Source organism: Melospiza melodia, chromosome 5 (genome assembly GCF_035770615.1).
Source record: "Melospiza melodia melodia isolate bMelMel2 chromosome 5, bMelMel2.pri, whole genome shotgun sequence".
NCBI classification, from domain to species: domain Eukaryota; kingdom Metazoa; phylum Chordata; class Aves; order Passeriformes; family Passerellidae; genus Melospiza; species Melospiza melodia.
In genome coordinates, this window is record NC_086198.1 from 73,059,223 (window position 1) to 73,074,849 (window position 15,627).

Below are 15,627 nucleotides of genomic sequence, written 5' to 3' on the forward strand. Positions count from 1 at the left end.
TAAATGCAAAACTAAGCACAAACTCCAGGATCTTTGCTACGTGGAAATGGAATTAAGCATGTATTTAGCACTGCCATATACAAAGTGCTTTGTTGGGTGAAGGTCTGAACCACAGTCGACCAATACTGATGAAAGATCTGAGGACTTTAGGTTAGCCTCTTCACAGAAAGCCTTTTCTGTTCATCTTTTACAACAGGCACACATGCTCTCGTGAATAGAGGGCCACAGCTTTCAGTGGCAATCCACAGTGCATTTTGCCATCTCAGCCATGTCTTTTTTATTGTCTCATCTCATACACTAAGACCTGGGAAACATAGTTTGGCTCAGCCAAGCTCAACCAAGCAGAAGCCTCTACTCTGCAATCCAGGTTCATGCAATAGAAGTTAGTTGGAATAAGTAAAATCAACACCACCAAAGGTAATCAACATTTTATTTATAAACATACATTTACTATAAAAGCTGTTGAGTTTTAGACAAGTTTTCCTAATTTCCAGAGGCATTTTAGAATAAATAAAATAAAGGGAAGATTAGCATAATTGGTATTCAACATTAGCCCCAGCTGGGAGAGCAATCCTTGTCCCTGAATGGACATGCAGATAAGGATGGTTCCCCTCTGGTTCACCAACCTTTACGACATTCACTGAAAACTACAGATGTACTGCATCAATAACACTACATAGCAAGAGTAAGGAAAAAATACACCATGAAAATGGGCTTGTAAAATACAGATGGGTTATGACACCTGTTCAGGTTCTCTGAAGTAGTAAGAGGCTAAATAAATTCCAAAACATCTAAAACCCATTACATATATTGTACTTGCTTAGTAATAATAAATCATTTTTTGCAACAAATACATTTACATTGCAGTTCAAATGTGGGGAAGCATTATTTTTTTATGTGCTCAAAGTTCCTGACTAGAAATGTATAATCTTAATGTGTTTAAACTGGAAAAAAAAAAAAAAAAGAAAAAAAAAAATCTTAGCCTGAATGAATTTGCCATGTAAGATTCCAGAGGGAATATAAAATCAAACACAAGAAGTTGGCAAGTATGATTTGGAAAACTGTTGGAAATTATTCTGTGCTGGTGAGTAGATGTTCATTAGCGGAAAAAAATCGTCATTGTTGAGCGCTGCTTCATTTCGCTTTGAGTACAATCAACTTAGCTAAAGCATGCATACACAAAACTATCTGATAGACACTGGGAGCAATTCCTAAGTGGCTCCAGAGACCCAGTGATGTGTCTGCAGTGTGATGCAATATCCCTCCCCCCTCTTTCATGCACTTTATCCCAACCATGCTCCTAAGCCCTTTGGGCACTTACCCCTACATGAATGAGAAGCGGACCTGACCTCTGAGACACCAACCTTTGATACACTTGGGGACTGATTTGCACATCTAACTCTATCACGTGGGTGCAGCAGCGCTAGAGACCCATACCAAATAGATGCACAAGCATGCACAGTCTCATTTAAAAATTAGGTTCAGACATTATATATTTACATATCCTTAATGCAACGTAGGGAGTTATACAGATGTACCACATCAGGTACGAAATCTGCTTCTTGAATTTCCATGTTACACATTCTTTGTGGGAAAATGTTTTAACAACCACAAGCAGAGAGTAAGCATCCTGGTTATCAAAACCTTTTGACAGTAAATCATGTAGGTGGTTGATCAAAATATAGGATATCACTTTTAGTTCCAAAACATTTGTCTGATTTATTTAATTTTTACTTAAAAATATTCCCCAGGTGAAGTCCAAGAAGGACTTCAGCTTGTTGGATTTATTGCATTCATAAGTCATTGCTGACTGTGTGCAACAGCTTTGCATTTTCTAAGGCACAATATTGAGGAAGTCACATGTAACTTTCCAGCAGATAGTCACAATGTCCTCCAATGACATCACATGGGTGTGTTTGAAGACACATAGTTTTGCATGGTTATGCAACTCACATGCAAGCAACTGTCTAGCATTTCAATAAATAATTGCTATCTAGAGAACAACTCAGAATTATTGCTTCCCTAAGAACCACTTCATTTCTATTTACCAACACATCAAAAGATGACAGATATGCACATAGATAAAAGAAATCTCTATTCATTTAGTTTTATGTGGTTTTAAGGCAGAAAAAGATTTTTTCCCTCCATTTGAAGATATTTCCAGTAACTGTTTACCAAAAAGTGTTAGGATATTTTACAGTTGCAATACATTCCCTAACTTTGTGTATTGTAGATATCTGCTGAACCCTCTGCTTCAATGAGCTGCTGGATCACATGCTTAATCAAAGAGCACAAAGGAAAACTGTCCCAAACACAGGCAAGGTAGTTTTTCTGCCTGCGGCTCCAGCCTCCTCCCTGCCCATCTTCCACACTTCTGGGTTTTGCTGACTATTTTTGGATAGTGGATGGAGGAACACAGGCTCAAGGATGTCTAATTCTCCACCCTGGGGGGTTACCCAAACCACATGTGTTTCTCTGCATGAGATTTCAACCAAGTGTAATGTTTGCAAGTGAATGAGCAGATGTCCAGCCCACTCAAATCAATTGGCAAGTCACATGCCAAAGAGAAAAGCTTCACCACAGCATCAAGCTCAGCTCAGAGACTCACAGCTCCACTCGGCTGCTCTTCCCCACATCACCTTCCAGCGAGTTTAATGACAACACAGGCTGCTGGGCTTATTAAGAAGGATTGCTCCTGATGGGAATTTTCCCATTGTTAATGGTATGCAGTCTTTAGGTTTAATGAAGAAATCTTTATTTCAGAGAATATTGAGCTATAGTCATGAACATTACTTGAGGTACACAAACAAAAATTCCTATGACTAAAGGTGCAATAATTTATTTGTTTAACTTCTACCCTCCATTGAAGGTAATATTAACAAAAAATGCTTCAGAAGTACAGGATGTATTATCAAACTAGTCTCTGTATAAAAAATGTTATAGCTTCAGTTATAACAGAGAAGTCGTGCTGTGATGTTTAGTTTTCCAAATGCACTGATTAGATACTATCTCAAAATTACTTCTCAGCTCAAGTTGGCATATTCTATAAAGGTTCTGTAAACTTAAACTTTTTAATTGCTAGAAATATTAAAACAAAACAGCTTTATTGCATGTTTATTCTCTTATTACTTTCAAAAGAACAAGGTAACAGACTGGGTATCATAAGCATACCTTAAAGGTGGTTTTGTTTGTTTTTTTTTTATAGTACTCAGGCTTTGCCTTCCCAAACATGGTCATACATATTTTGCAAATTTCTTAAGGAAGTAAAACCCAACATATTGCATTTCAAAGGAGCAGGTGCAGCTTTTTTGTGAGTTTTTAAAAACGAGATGAGAGCCATCATGTCCATGGATTCAAGCTTTTACAAGTGATTGTCTGGAGGCAGCCGATACATATGAGAAGAGAGTTCCTTCTTGAAATTTATTAGGACTGAAAGTCATGTCACAATGTAGTTGGCTGTCCAGCAGCTAGACAAAACAAAACCAAAACAAGTAATTGGTTACAAATTTTAACAAATATAGACTTTTCTGTACATGACCTCTACAATTCAATAAAATGTATCTGGCGCTTTATATATTTGTGCCCTCTCTTTTCTTTCTCCTGCAAAGCTGGGGAGGGGGCAGTAACTATGACAAAGATTCAGCATAATTCCAGTGGAAATACATTTTCCTTGCCATGTGTTGAATGCATTCTGCATGAAGTTTTATCTTATTTTACGCCCAAAGTACTTGTGTGTATATTTATTTAAGGCTCTGCAGCCTTTGACTTTGACTCTCATCAACCTGTGACCACTCCCTGTGTTTGACATTGAATACAGAATTTCCTTCCTCGTGAGGTTTCATTGTACAGAAACAACCTACTGATAAAAGCCCCATCCACTTTTATCTGAAAACCAGAAATATTTTGGACCCTGGACTACTACATAATCCTTAATGCTTCTCTAGTCGTCTTTTTTGATGATTTATTTCTAAACAGAATTGTCCATTTTTTCAGATAAGCTTCTGGGAGTCAAAATATTTCATCAAATGTCCATAACTGTCTCCAAACAATACTGACTGACCCTAGGTTAGTCAGAGACTGTCACTTCTGCCCACTGCTGCACAGGTCTCATGGGGGCAGGAAGGCACAAACCATGCAATCAAACAACTGATTTGACATTTTGCAGCATTATTCCCAGAACTGAAAGGCAAAACACTGACATTGCAGTTTATTCTTAATTTCAGGTGTGCAGTGCATCAAATTTTAGCTAAAAAACAGCAACTAGCAATATTTACAGTTCTATCCAAAGCATACAGTTCTATCCTTTCAATTGTCAACAACAGTTACTGCAGCTTAAATTCAACTGACTGGATTTTGAGATTTTGCATGACCAGTGGACACAGCAGAGGCAATTTGTTGTAAAAATTAAAACCCTCATGCCATTATTATTCTTCACTAGCCATACATTTTCTCAAAACCTATTTCCTCTGTCATGGACTTGGTTACCATTCTGCTGGGCATGTAGAAATGCAAAACATTGTTACATGAAACACTGCACACAGGTCTCTAATGCATTTTCTAGTAACACTGCTGTAGAAGTTATAATGGATAGAGTGATTTCTACAGCATATAAACTGATAATTTTTGAGCCTTTATCTATCCTCAAGGGACCTAGATTTTCATTTAAGTAAAAAGGACTAAGAAGAAAAGGAAATGATAACTTTTATACCTTCCTCTCTTTTTTTGTAAAGCTGGATGAGTAAATCTGCATTTTAAGGGTCAGGACCTCATCCACATGAGGAAGATTTATAGTATCAAGCCCTATAGGGAAAGGAAAAAGCTATTTCTAAATATTTCAGGTTAAATAAATAATAAAAAGTTGATAACATTTCTTAGCAGAATTTAAGAAAAAAATCACCAAAAAATCCAGTTATACAATAGCACCCTCTAGCTCTGCTGATGGAGAAGTATCTCATTCCTGAAGCACCAGAGCAAATGTACCCATTTTTCTTCTGGCAGAGGTAGGGAGGTACTTTCCCTACTCCTGAATTTCTACAGCCAGTACTTTTGAGAGAGGGCAAGGGAAATAGTAAGCAAAAAGACCTCTAGATGTCCACTTATCAGTTGGAACTGTAGGCAGTGAATATCCCAAAAAATATTTAACAGGAAGAAAATTAATCCCATTGTTTTGCATCTTACTGTTTCCACAAGATGGAAACCAGCATGATCACGGACCATCACTGGTGACATTGGGGCAAATCTGAAATGTTCTTATAATTTAGTACCAGTCACTGAAATCCAGGACTTGGAAAGACATTTAGTTGACCCGCTCTAAGGCAGCAAAATCACAGTTTTCTTTCTGACATGCAATTGTTGGGCTCATTCTTCAAAATGTATGGCAAGAACATATCTGAGGATACCACCACAGAGTTGTGTGGTATGAGTTTCAGAACGTTCTTAATATTTCACATGACCATTTTGTCCACAAAAGGAGGCCTAGAGATTTAAAAAAGATGGGAACTTCTCCAAACACGACCCAGGGTCCTAGATCAAGTAGAATTATCTACATTGTCTCATGTGATGTGAGAGATCCAAGCCTCTGGGTCATGCAAAATCTGTGCATAGTATAGGAGTTCATGTTTATGCACAGAAACAACCTTTGAGTCTAATAGTGCTCGACAGAGATCCTCTGGGAAAATGTAATGGGCTTGGAAATCTTTTCTGATCAGAGAAAATCATTGAAATGGCATGGGAAGGCTCCTCCTCCCATGGTGAAGATACACCTGAGTGTCAGAGCTGGACAAAGCCAGCAGTTAAATCATGGCCACAGCATTCCCTGTGGGAGCTGCCAGGCTCGGTACTCACTCCTGGATCGGATGTAGCAATCGTTGCAGTTCAGAAGGCCATTTCTGATCCTGACATCCGTGCCACTCGCTGCATCTCCCAGCTGGCCCTTGCAAACCCCACACTGTCAGGTGAAGAACACAGAAAGTAAGAGAGACCGTGCCCTGCTATTTGTCACAACTCTTCCCAAATTTTTACTTTTGTTCAAGTAGTTCTTGGAACGGTGAGAAAGATACCCGCCTAGAACCCAGCCCATACTCCTGGGGAACACTGCAAACCAGTAAGAGGGTTTCTGTAGAGTCAGAAGTGTTTAGGACTGGATTTCAGCAGCCTCTGCTTACACAGAAATAAAGCCTAATTCTTATATGGGACATCTGACTTTGAGGCTGCATTCTGTAGGCAGGTAAGTTGTAATGGACAAAGTTTAAAGAGGCCAGAGATTTAGTCTGGGTAAATGTCTAAAATCAAAAAAGTCTTCACAAATGTCTAATATCAATTGAGCCAGAGATAATCGAAATGGATACTTTCTGATTTCTCTAGAAAACACTCAAAACAGTCAAAAGACATTTCTGGTAAAAGCCAGAATACACCATTCATTCCATAGTCAAAGCTTTCCAACCATGGGGCAGATCAAAGATGGCTTTGGGACTGATCATGCTTTTGGAAGGAAAAAAAAACAACTCGCAAGGTAAATAATGTTATACTTAAAAAACAATGAGCACAATAGAGAAATTATATGATAGTCCCCTCCCCCCCTGTAAGAACAGAAGCTAAATTTGCTTGCTTGATCACAGGTTTTAGTCCAATTAATATGTCTGACTGCAAGATAACACATTAGTTGTGTTATTTCCATTTCTTTACAAACATGCTCAGACATAACAACCATGTAAATCCCCCGGTCCTCTCATTTTCAGTTTCACATCTACTCTCTACTTGCTCTGTGCATGACTTGAGGTTTTTCTTAATAAAGCAAGAACCATACCCTGAAGCACTGAATATGGAAATAGAGACCGAGTGTTTCAATAATCATGGCAGCTCCTTTTCCAAGAGGCAGACCACAGGTAGAACAAAGCTTCTTCCCGCTGACAGACCTAGGAGGCAAACACGGCTGTAAGAACACTGCAACTGAGAGAAAAATGTGGCTTCAAGAACACTGCAACTGATGCTAAAATGACAGCATAACTACAGTAGCAACAGACCAGGCACTGGCTGCCTCATTTCAGACTGTGCTGCTGCAGCCACTTAATACTATAACTAGTCAGAGAAAACCTGAAATTGGATCTCCATCTGCAATGCAGAAAATTCTTCAACTTGCACCTTCAGCAGTCCTGAAGGACTGTCTAGACCTCTCTCCTAAATCTGCAGTAGGATGACAGGTGGGTGAAGGTTCAGAGCCCCAGGAACAACTGGTGCCCTTTTTCATAATGGTTTTAATGGCAGTGCAGGGGTCTCATACTTTATGGGTCTCATACTTTTCACTTCTCTCCTGCCTGTCAGCCTGCCAGAACTGATTCTTGGCCTAGTGAGATGAATCTGAGACCAAAAGGGATCCCCTGTCACTCTGTGTCACCAATGCTTTTTTCAACCAGGAGAAAAACTGTGTGATACTTCATGAGTTTTGAAAAGACAGTTTGATGAAATACTACTCAGATAAGCAAGTTTACAATCTCTTGCTATGAGGTTTTGATGCAGCAACACAATAAGCCACCAACAGATACAGATCTGGACTGCAGCATGACAAAAGAACCATTTAGGAGAAAAAAAAAAAAAAAAAAAGAGACACAGAGAAAGAGAGACAGAAGCAGCAGAAAAATTCATCACAATTAGAAAACTGCCCTTGCTTCCAGCTATTGAGCCCACCATGGACACAGGCAGTACAGACTTATACTGTCTTGTTGGTTCATTATCATTATTCCTTATAGAATAACTTCACTGGGGTCCCCCCCCAGCCTTCTGCTTCTATGTTATTTCTGAGTTCACCTTTGTTTTTACTTCTTCTCCACTATCAGAGTTACTACAAGAGCAAATTAAAGTCTTGGGAAATTTTTAATGTTTTAGTTTTCCAATGTTTTAGTGGAAAAATGAATTATATCCCATTTATTGTTTACAAAATGAAGATTTATTTCAGGAAAAGATAATGCAAAAGATTCTCACATCAGAATATAGCTACTTAATAATATGAAGTAGCTATCACAACTAGCAATCTGTAGCAAGGAAATGATCTGCAATCCCACCAAAACTGCAGCTACAGTTAGAAAAACATAATAAATTGTTCATGTAAAAAATTCCCAATAATTTCACATCAACGCAAGTGATATCAGAGGGAGTGTCTTGCTCTGAAAAGTGAAGAACAATGTAATTTAAAATAAAGAAACTTGCTGTGTTGTGTTATATTAATTTACCCTATATAATAAGCAAACTGATTTTAATATATCCCAAATTATCAGTGATTTAATCAGGCTACATGTATTTAGAGTTGGTACACATAACTCACTGAAAAATGTACAGATTGCTTTGAGAGAATCAAATCTCTAGGAGATTAGCATGATTGTGGGCAAACTAAAATACAGCAAAAAAGCAAAATGTGTTTCTAGTTTGGAAATGAAAGAAAAAAATTATTTTTAAATCAGTAAGTGCCAATGTCTAGAACAGATCTTACTCCTGAGCAGGTGACTATTCACAATGAAGATATTCTTTGGCTTAAGTGCTCTGAACTCACACTTTGACTGAGGTTTATACTGTCCCATTTCAATTTTATTGAAACTTCAATGATCAAGCAGAGTTCTAGAGCTGCTCTCTGAACTGTGTTATTCGCAAATGTAACAGTACCACTGAAGCTGGCAAAAAATATGGGAGCTACATGTTTATCCCATGGACAGGTATGAATTGCAACACCTAGCAGACTTAACAGTGCATCCACATAATACTAATGTGATTTTCACTTTGGCAATTCACCAGCAACTACAAGATGTGTCTGGTCTGCAAAATTCCTTATTGACCTTTGGTACCTGTTGGGTGAGTGACTGAGAGCAGCAGGAGAGCAGGGAGACGACGGCCCAGATCGGAAGTTCTCATGATAGCCTCCCCTAAAACACAGCAGAGAAGACATGTTACTGCAGGTGAACAACAAATGAAACCAGGTTTTGTATGGAGAAACTCCAGTTAGTGAATTTCAGGACTTTTGCTTCTGAGTCTGCTAGCTGCTGCTCAATCAGGTGACTCACACAGTAATCAGCCATGTGGAGACTCCTGCCCACCCCACCAATCCATCACAGCTCCCACCATGATGAGGGAGGGTTAAGCCAAGTCACACCACACCACACTCTCTGCTGGCTCTTTACTGAGTAAAAAGGAAGCTACCAACACAGAAAGGTAGTTTATTTGGTTAATGGTTATTTGCTATCTATGCTACTCTGAAAGAACCTGGTTATCAAAACCATGGTTTTTGTTACCAGAAATGATAGGACTGATCCAAACAGTAACTGCTTAAAATGGTTTCTATTAAATAGATTAAATAACAATTTTCTCAAACATACACACAAGCAGTTTATAATGAGGAATAGGCAATCAAACCTCAATCTACATTAGTTTTGACTGGATACAACCTTAATAGAGGTAACAGGTTTTGCAGAAGACTGTGTTCATATATATGCTAATGAAAACAGATGTTCCTTTCTCGTTGCATAGCTTCTTTTTGTAAATACTAGGCAGACAGATTCCTTATTTACCAAAAGAACTGGTGTTACCATTCAGTAAGGCTTACTCAAAAACCACAGGCAAAGTAGCAAGAAAAAACACTTCACCAAAGTTTACAGCAGAAGGCAAATACTACTTTATCTCAATCTTCTTTTAAAAGGCATAATCTTTAAAGTACTAGAAAGTAGCAATCAATACGTGTTTGGAAGATGAGGAATGAAGCTCCTGGATACCATCTTCAAAGAGGCAGATATAACCTGACCTCCCCATCCTCATATTTAGCTACTTATTACCTACAAATATTTGTCTCAGGCAATTAAAACAAATTAAGCATATGAAAAGTTATGCAGATATGTGCAGAAAGAGCTAAGGGAAAAGAAGAGAGAGGCATGCAGGGGGTGTGCTCCCTCCTGAAATGAATAACTGTGGTGCCTGTAATGAGAAATCAAGTAGATAAATGTCAGCAGTCTCTGTGGGAAAGCCAGACATGAAGGGCGTCTTCACACTGCAGGACTCATCAAACCCAACCAACAAAGGATGCTGAGCAGGAGTGTAAGGGAGAACAGAGCGAGCAGGACTTCTCAATCTCTTCAATAACCTTTACGTTCTCACCTCCTTGCTTCCCCTGCAGAGCTTGGTTGCTGTCCCACAGCCTGGCCCAGGAATGGTCTCTGCCGAATGTCCTCCGCGCACTGTGGAGATCGCTTTGTCAGCAGCTGCTGATTCCAGGAGACATCTACAGCCAGAGGTGGGGAAAACTCAGCATTTGAGGCAAAATGCTTTGTCAGTATTTATGAACCATCATGGATTGTGGGCACACAACAAAGGAGAGAGATGTACTGCTCCTTAAAACAAACTTCTCAGAAACCCCCACAAAGTCAGAGACAGGTTTTGCTACATCAGAAGACCTCTTTGGAACATCATTCCTCAGCATTACCCTCACATACACATGATCTACCCTGCTGCTGAATGTATTTCTGAAGGGGAAAGGGCAAGGTCAAACAGCCATCCACAAACAGCACTTGGGAAAATAAGGTTGTTGTAATGGAGGAAGCACCAGAGACACTGAAACTTCTGTGGTGCTGGAGGATCCAAACGTCTCAACAGCAGGAGTTAAGGGGATGGTGGTACAGTCACTGCTCTCCATAAACCTACTGATGAACAGTAATTCCTTTGTCATTTTCTTCTGTGCTTCACATGGCTCAGTGACAGCAGCAGCCTCACAGCAAAAAGCAATGACCTGTGAGATGCCCAGGCAGCCAGCCATCCTATCCTTGAGAAACACTGCATTACCTGGACCCTGCAAGATGAATTTTGTGGCTCACAGTTGGAGAAAAGCCTTACCCTGCTGTGTGCCAACCATCTGGTTTAGAGAATGAAGACTTTGCTGGGGCCTATGAAAGGCCTGTTACCTGTTTTGATATCAAGACAATAAACCCACCTGATTATTTAAGGGTTTAAGGAGGGAGCAAGGATGGGATGCTTTAAGAGGCAAGAAAAGAGCTGTCAGAATACTTGCAGAGGACCAAATTGTTGAAAAGAACCCAGGAAACCTTTAGGCAGGGTTATCGGCAGATGTAGTTTAAAATTGTCAAACCTGTTAAGTTTTCTTAATCACTACCACAAATCCCCAAGGCTGTATTGCAGGATAATATATATTCTGCTTGCTTTCTTTCTTTGTGCAACTTTTATCAAAGCACTAAGAATACAATAAAACTGAGACAAGGAAGCCTACTAAGTTTACTATGATGAATTTTCATTTGGAGCAAGTAATACCACTGAAAACTTTTCAATCCATAGACATTTTTTAGAATAATGAATTTTTATGCTGAACTGAAAACAGAAATCTAAAACTTGATTTCAGAATTCACATTCACTTGCTGTCTTTAGTCCTACTTATTTACTTTCCACTGTTCACTTGTATTAGATAGATAATGATGCTAAGTTCATAAATTTGCTGTTTGTTTTTTTTTTTTTTAGGGTGACCCTCATGACAGCAATGCTTTGGGGAAATTCTTTCCTTCAAAAACACCCATACTCGTGGGAGCTAAAAAAATAAATTAACTTTAAATGTCATTAGACATTGCTAATGACAAAATTGAGGCAGGTGTTGCTTTAGGCTTGGCTTGTAAAGGTTACATATCACATGTAGTGATTTTGACTGGACTGAAATTGACATCAAGAATCTAATTACCTACAAAAACACAAAGTAAGTGTTGGAAATATGCTCTTTGTATCAAGATAAATCCTATATGTTGTAGGCATGTAAGATTATGTAAAAGATAGAAGATAAACTTTTTAACTGATACTGTGAACATGCAGACCTATAAACGAGATACCTGCTGTCATCTCTGATGGAAACAAGAGGAGTTTAAATTTCACCTTAACATATTTACCTTTGCTAACATAAAATAAATTTTTAGTCTGAGATAATCCACTTTTGAAGATATTTGTGTACTGTCAACTTCCAGAATGCTTTGAGTTAGGTTCCTGCCTGATTTCTATCTGGAGAAGAACACATGCATGGGAAGAGTCTTACTCTCATCCTGAGTCAGAGGCAGGTTCAGCCTGGCAGGTGAGCTGCGCTCCATCCCCGGCATGTGGTGCTCCTGCTCGCTTCCTCCTTTCAGGATACCAGTCCCTGGGTATCCTGAGAGCACCTTATTTCCACTGCAATAAAAATAAGTCACATTCTACAAACAAAGCCAGGAGAAATGTCACCCAGAACATAATGGCTAAAACAGACTTTTGAATACCAGTCTGTTTTTTACAAAAAGGGTTTTTGTTATTCTGTCAATTTTGTAATGACAAAGCAATGAAAAAACCTTGATAAATTAACGAGTTTGACTCCAAATAGTCCAAGTCCTCCTGCTTATCTCAAACTGCCACTTAGATGTGCTGAAGACAATTTTGCATTTGTAGGAAAGGGCTTCTTTGACAGAAAAAAAGCTTTAATCCATTTTCTCTATACACTGCTCAGCATCATCAGATGCCTCTTCTCTTTTGTGAGACCTGTTAATTAGCAGTTGAGCAAAGTCCAGGACTTCAAACACCGCCTGGCAAGATTTGGTATGGCATTTCTGAGACAGCCAGGCAATTTCACACAGGTTCTGAGAGAAAACAGCCACTGCTCCTTTAGTCCTTTAGATGGCTTGTGAAATGTGCACAAGACACAGTGCACACAGATGTCTGAGCTGTCTAGGGTCTGATCTGGTTGCTGTGACAGCCTCTTGGCAAAGGCCATACAAGACAAAGACAACACTTCTGATATGCACAACTAGCCCTGTGCACTGCCACACGTGCATTGGTCCGTGGGGCCAGTGAACACTGATCAGGATGTATTGCATGGAGGCCACCAAGTGCTGATGCTCCAGCATCAATTGTGGGCACATGTGATATCCCAGAAGCCAAGAGAACACAAAGCTCCACAGGGTTAGAAATGCTTAGGGTTAATACATACCTCCTCTTTTCTTGCCAGAGTTCACTTTCCCTGCTTTTCAGAGGTGACACAGTGTCCTGCTCCCAGAGCAGCTTTTTCTGCTTTGGAACTTCTTTTTGCTTGTCTTCCCCTGGACAGCTGTTTGAATCAGTTGAGTTCTAGAAGACAGATGAAGAGGGAACAAGGAGTCCCCTTTGAATTTGGCATTGGTGCACACATGGGAAAAGTACAGGCTGCCCCTAGATACATTGTGTTGACACATCTTATTATCGAAAAGAACATCTCTCATTTATATAGTAGAGCCACTTGACCCTGATAAGGCTCACTTTGGATTTAATTAAGACTTTACTGAAACAACTGGTTGGACTGAGCTGAGCATGAAATAAATTAGGTACCAATTATGGTGCTAAGGATGGCAAATCAAAATTTCCCATTACATAATCTTTGGCAGAAATCCTTGAATTATTTTGAGAGTCTAGACAGTCTCCCATTGGACTTGTGAGGACTTTGTGAATGACCTCAGCTTGCTGTCACTGCCTGGGAGCAAAGCATTGCTCACATGCACTGGGCATCCTCAGAGGCAACACAGTACTACTTCCAAAGTGCTACAGGAGTGGTTCATACCTGACTTGTGGAGCTTAAAGAAGCAATGGCATGAGATCCTCTGCTTCTGGGTGCAGGCAGTGCCCTGACTGTGGCATAAGCAGCTCCACCAAGGAAGTTACTGCTACACAGCCATGTGGAAAATTGGCCATGGCTGAGGCCTTTGCACAGGGATGAGGGAGAATGGGGGGCAGGAAGAGTGAGAGGAGAATCAATTGATACAGTACTCCTAATCCTGAAATTCAATGGAAAAAGGCAGATGACTGGATGCTGGTGCCTTAGGCAAGAGAAAATTACATCTGTGAATCCCACATTTACTTGACTGTGATTTCACCTGGGGTGTCATTCCCTGATCTCTGCAAACACTAACTTAATCAGATGCTAGATGCATTAAATTATACATTTTTGCTGCATGAGTGAAAACAAACAAACAAACATAGAGAGTAAACATTCCTCTGTTTTGCTGCTTTCTAGGAGGGATGATGGGAGAGAAAAGGAGGAAAACTGGGGAGGTAGGATTCAGTCTCATCTGAGATATATATAAAGCACTATTTTACACTCAAGATTTTGTATTCAGGGAAACCACCTAAGATTTTGTTGGCTTTGGAAGATAATTAAAATTCTACAGCACTGTTTAAGGGACAGAGCATCTGCAGACAGAAAGTATTCTCTGCTCTAGTTTAAAATGGGATGATAGCAGTTTGCTTGGGAATACTGCTATCCCAGTGAAAATCTGTAAGTTACAGCACTCTGAGGCACCCCCAGTTAGAGATGGGACCCAGGGCTCTTCCTGCTCCCAGACTTTGACAGCCTTTAGCTAAGCATTAAACTTTGCACTAAAGATGGATTACTCTTCAGTGCCTTACTACTCCATGAGAAACTCACCACTGTCTTGCTTCCTTCAGTGGTAGAGGAAGAAGAGGAGAGGAGCTCAGCAGAGTTTGAAGAAACAATGAATGGAACTACAGTATCCTCAATTATCTTTCGTTCCTGAAGAAAGAGGATCAGGAGAGAGTGGGGGTTAAAAATACAGAATGTAAACTGTGAAGTTATTAAACACATAAGAAAAATAAGATTTGGCTATGTACCAAATTTAGATGGCTAGATAAGGACTTGTGGTACTGAGAATAATGGTAACACCTCGATTTTTAATTTGCTTCGAGGTTTTGCACTTCCATTCCTTTTACCACTGAGATGGAATTTCCAAAACAGGAAAGAATATTTCACTTGCATGGAATAACTGTTTCACAGAGCAAAATATATTAAGTTTAATATAAAAGTATGAAATTACCCTTGGTACATGAGAAACATTCTGAAAGTTGAAAAAAAAATCTTGTTTAGACCACAAGTATATCCCTCAAGCACAGATGAGAAACCATCCATTTACATAATGCATAGACAAACTTATAAACCTTTCCCAGTTTCCTTCAATAATGACCTACATACCACAGAAGAAAACCACTATCTTCTAAATTGTTAATATTCCACAACTGCAAGCTTTGAACATCTCCTGTGGATTTATTTTTTTTTTAAGGACAGTTACAAAATTCCTCCATGATCAGACCCAAGGCAGACAATTTCACCTGGAGTTTTACCAAGTCTAGGCACCAAGTACATGCCAAAATACACAGGGCTCTGGCCCTGCAGGGAAGTCTGAGCGTGCCCAGACACAGCTGTACTGACTCACCCTGACTTGCACAGGAATTAAACACCTCCACCTACGCGGAGGTGCTGAGGATACTTGTCCAAATATTTAAATATTTTTCCTCAACATCTATGGCAGTGTTTAAGAGAAACAGTCCTCCTCAAAATTCAGCCTTGAAGAGGATTTTCATTAATTAATCTAGGTATGGGATGATTTTTTTTGTTGTTTTTGCACCCATAAGTGGGTGCATTTAAATACACACACACACAAAAAAAAAAAGCCCCACAAAACAACCTCCTCTATTGAGCCTTGTACCTCCTCGTAGTATCTACGCTCCTCCTCTTCAACTTCTCTCTGGGCCTTTTCCCATTCCTCTTTCAACTTGTACTGCTCCTTCTGATACTTCTCCTGTACATGGACA

At 39.5% G+C, this 15,627-nt stretch overlaps 1 protein-coding gene across 4 annotated transcripts in view; it reads right to left on the reverse strand.

Moving 5' to 3' along the window:
- Nucleotides 1–413: 413 nt before the first annotated feature.
- The window catches only part of LIMCH1 (LIM and calponin homology domains 1), a 175,385-nt gene continuing 160,171 nt past the window's right edge, over nucleotides 414–15,627 (reverse strand). For 3 of the 4 annotated variants that reach the window (XM_063157368.1, XM_063157364.1, XM_063157367.1), the window contains 9 exons: nucleotides 15,522–15,614; nucleotides 14,447–14,551; nucleotides 12,980–13,116; nucleotides 12,059–12,189; nucleotides 10,132–10,255; nucleotides 8,823–8,909; nucleotides 6,806–6,914; nucleotides 5,845–5,947; nucleotides 414–3,467 (listed from right to left, as the gene is read on the reverse strand). In XM_063157368.1, the coding sequence (XP_063013438.1) occupies nucleotides 3,442–3,467; nucleotides 5,845–5,947; nucleotides 6,806–6,914; nucleotides 8,823–8,909; nucleotides 10,132–10,255; nucleotides 12,059–12,189; nucleotides 12,980–13,116; nucleotides 14,447–14,551; nucleotides 15,522–15,614 (915 nt within the window). In that variant the 3' untranslated portion in view covers nucleotides 414–3,441. The remainder of the gene's footprint in view (nucleotides 3,468–5,844; nucleotides 5,948–6,805; nucleotides 6,915–8,822; nucleotides 8,910–10,131; nucleotides 10,256–12,058; nucleotides 12,190–12,979; nucleotides 13,117–14,446; nucleotides 14,552–15,521; nucleotides 15,615–15,627) is intronic. The other variant, XM_063157366.1, reaches the window with a different exon arrangement.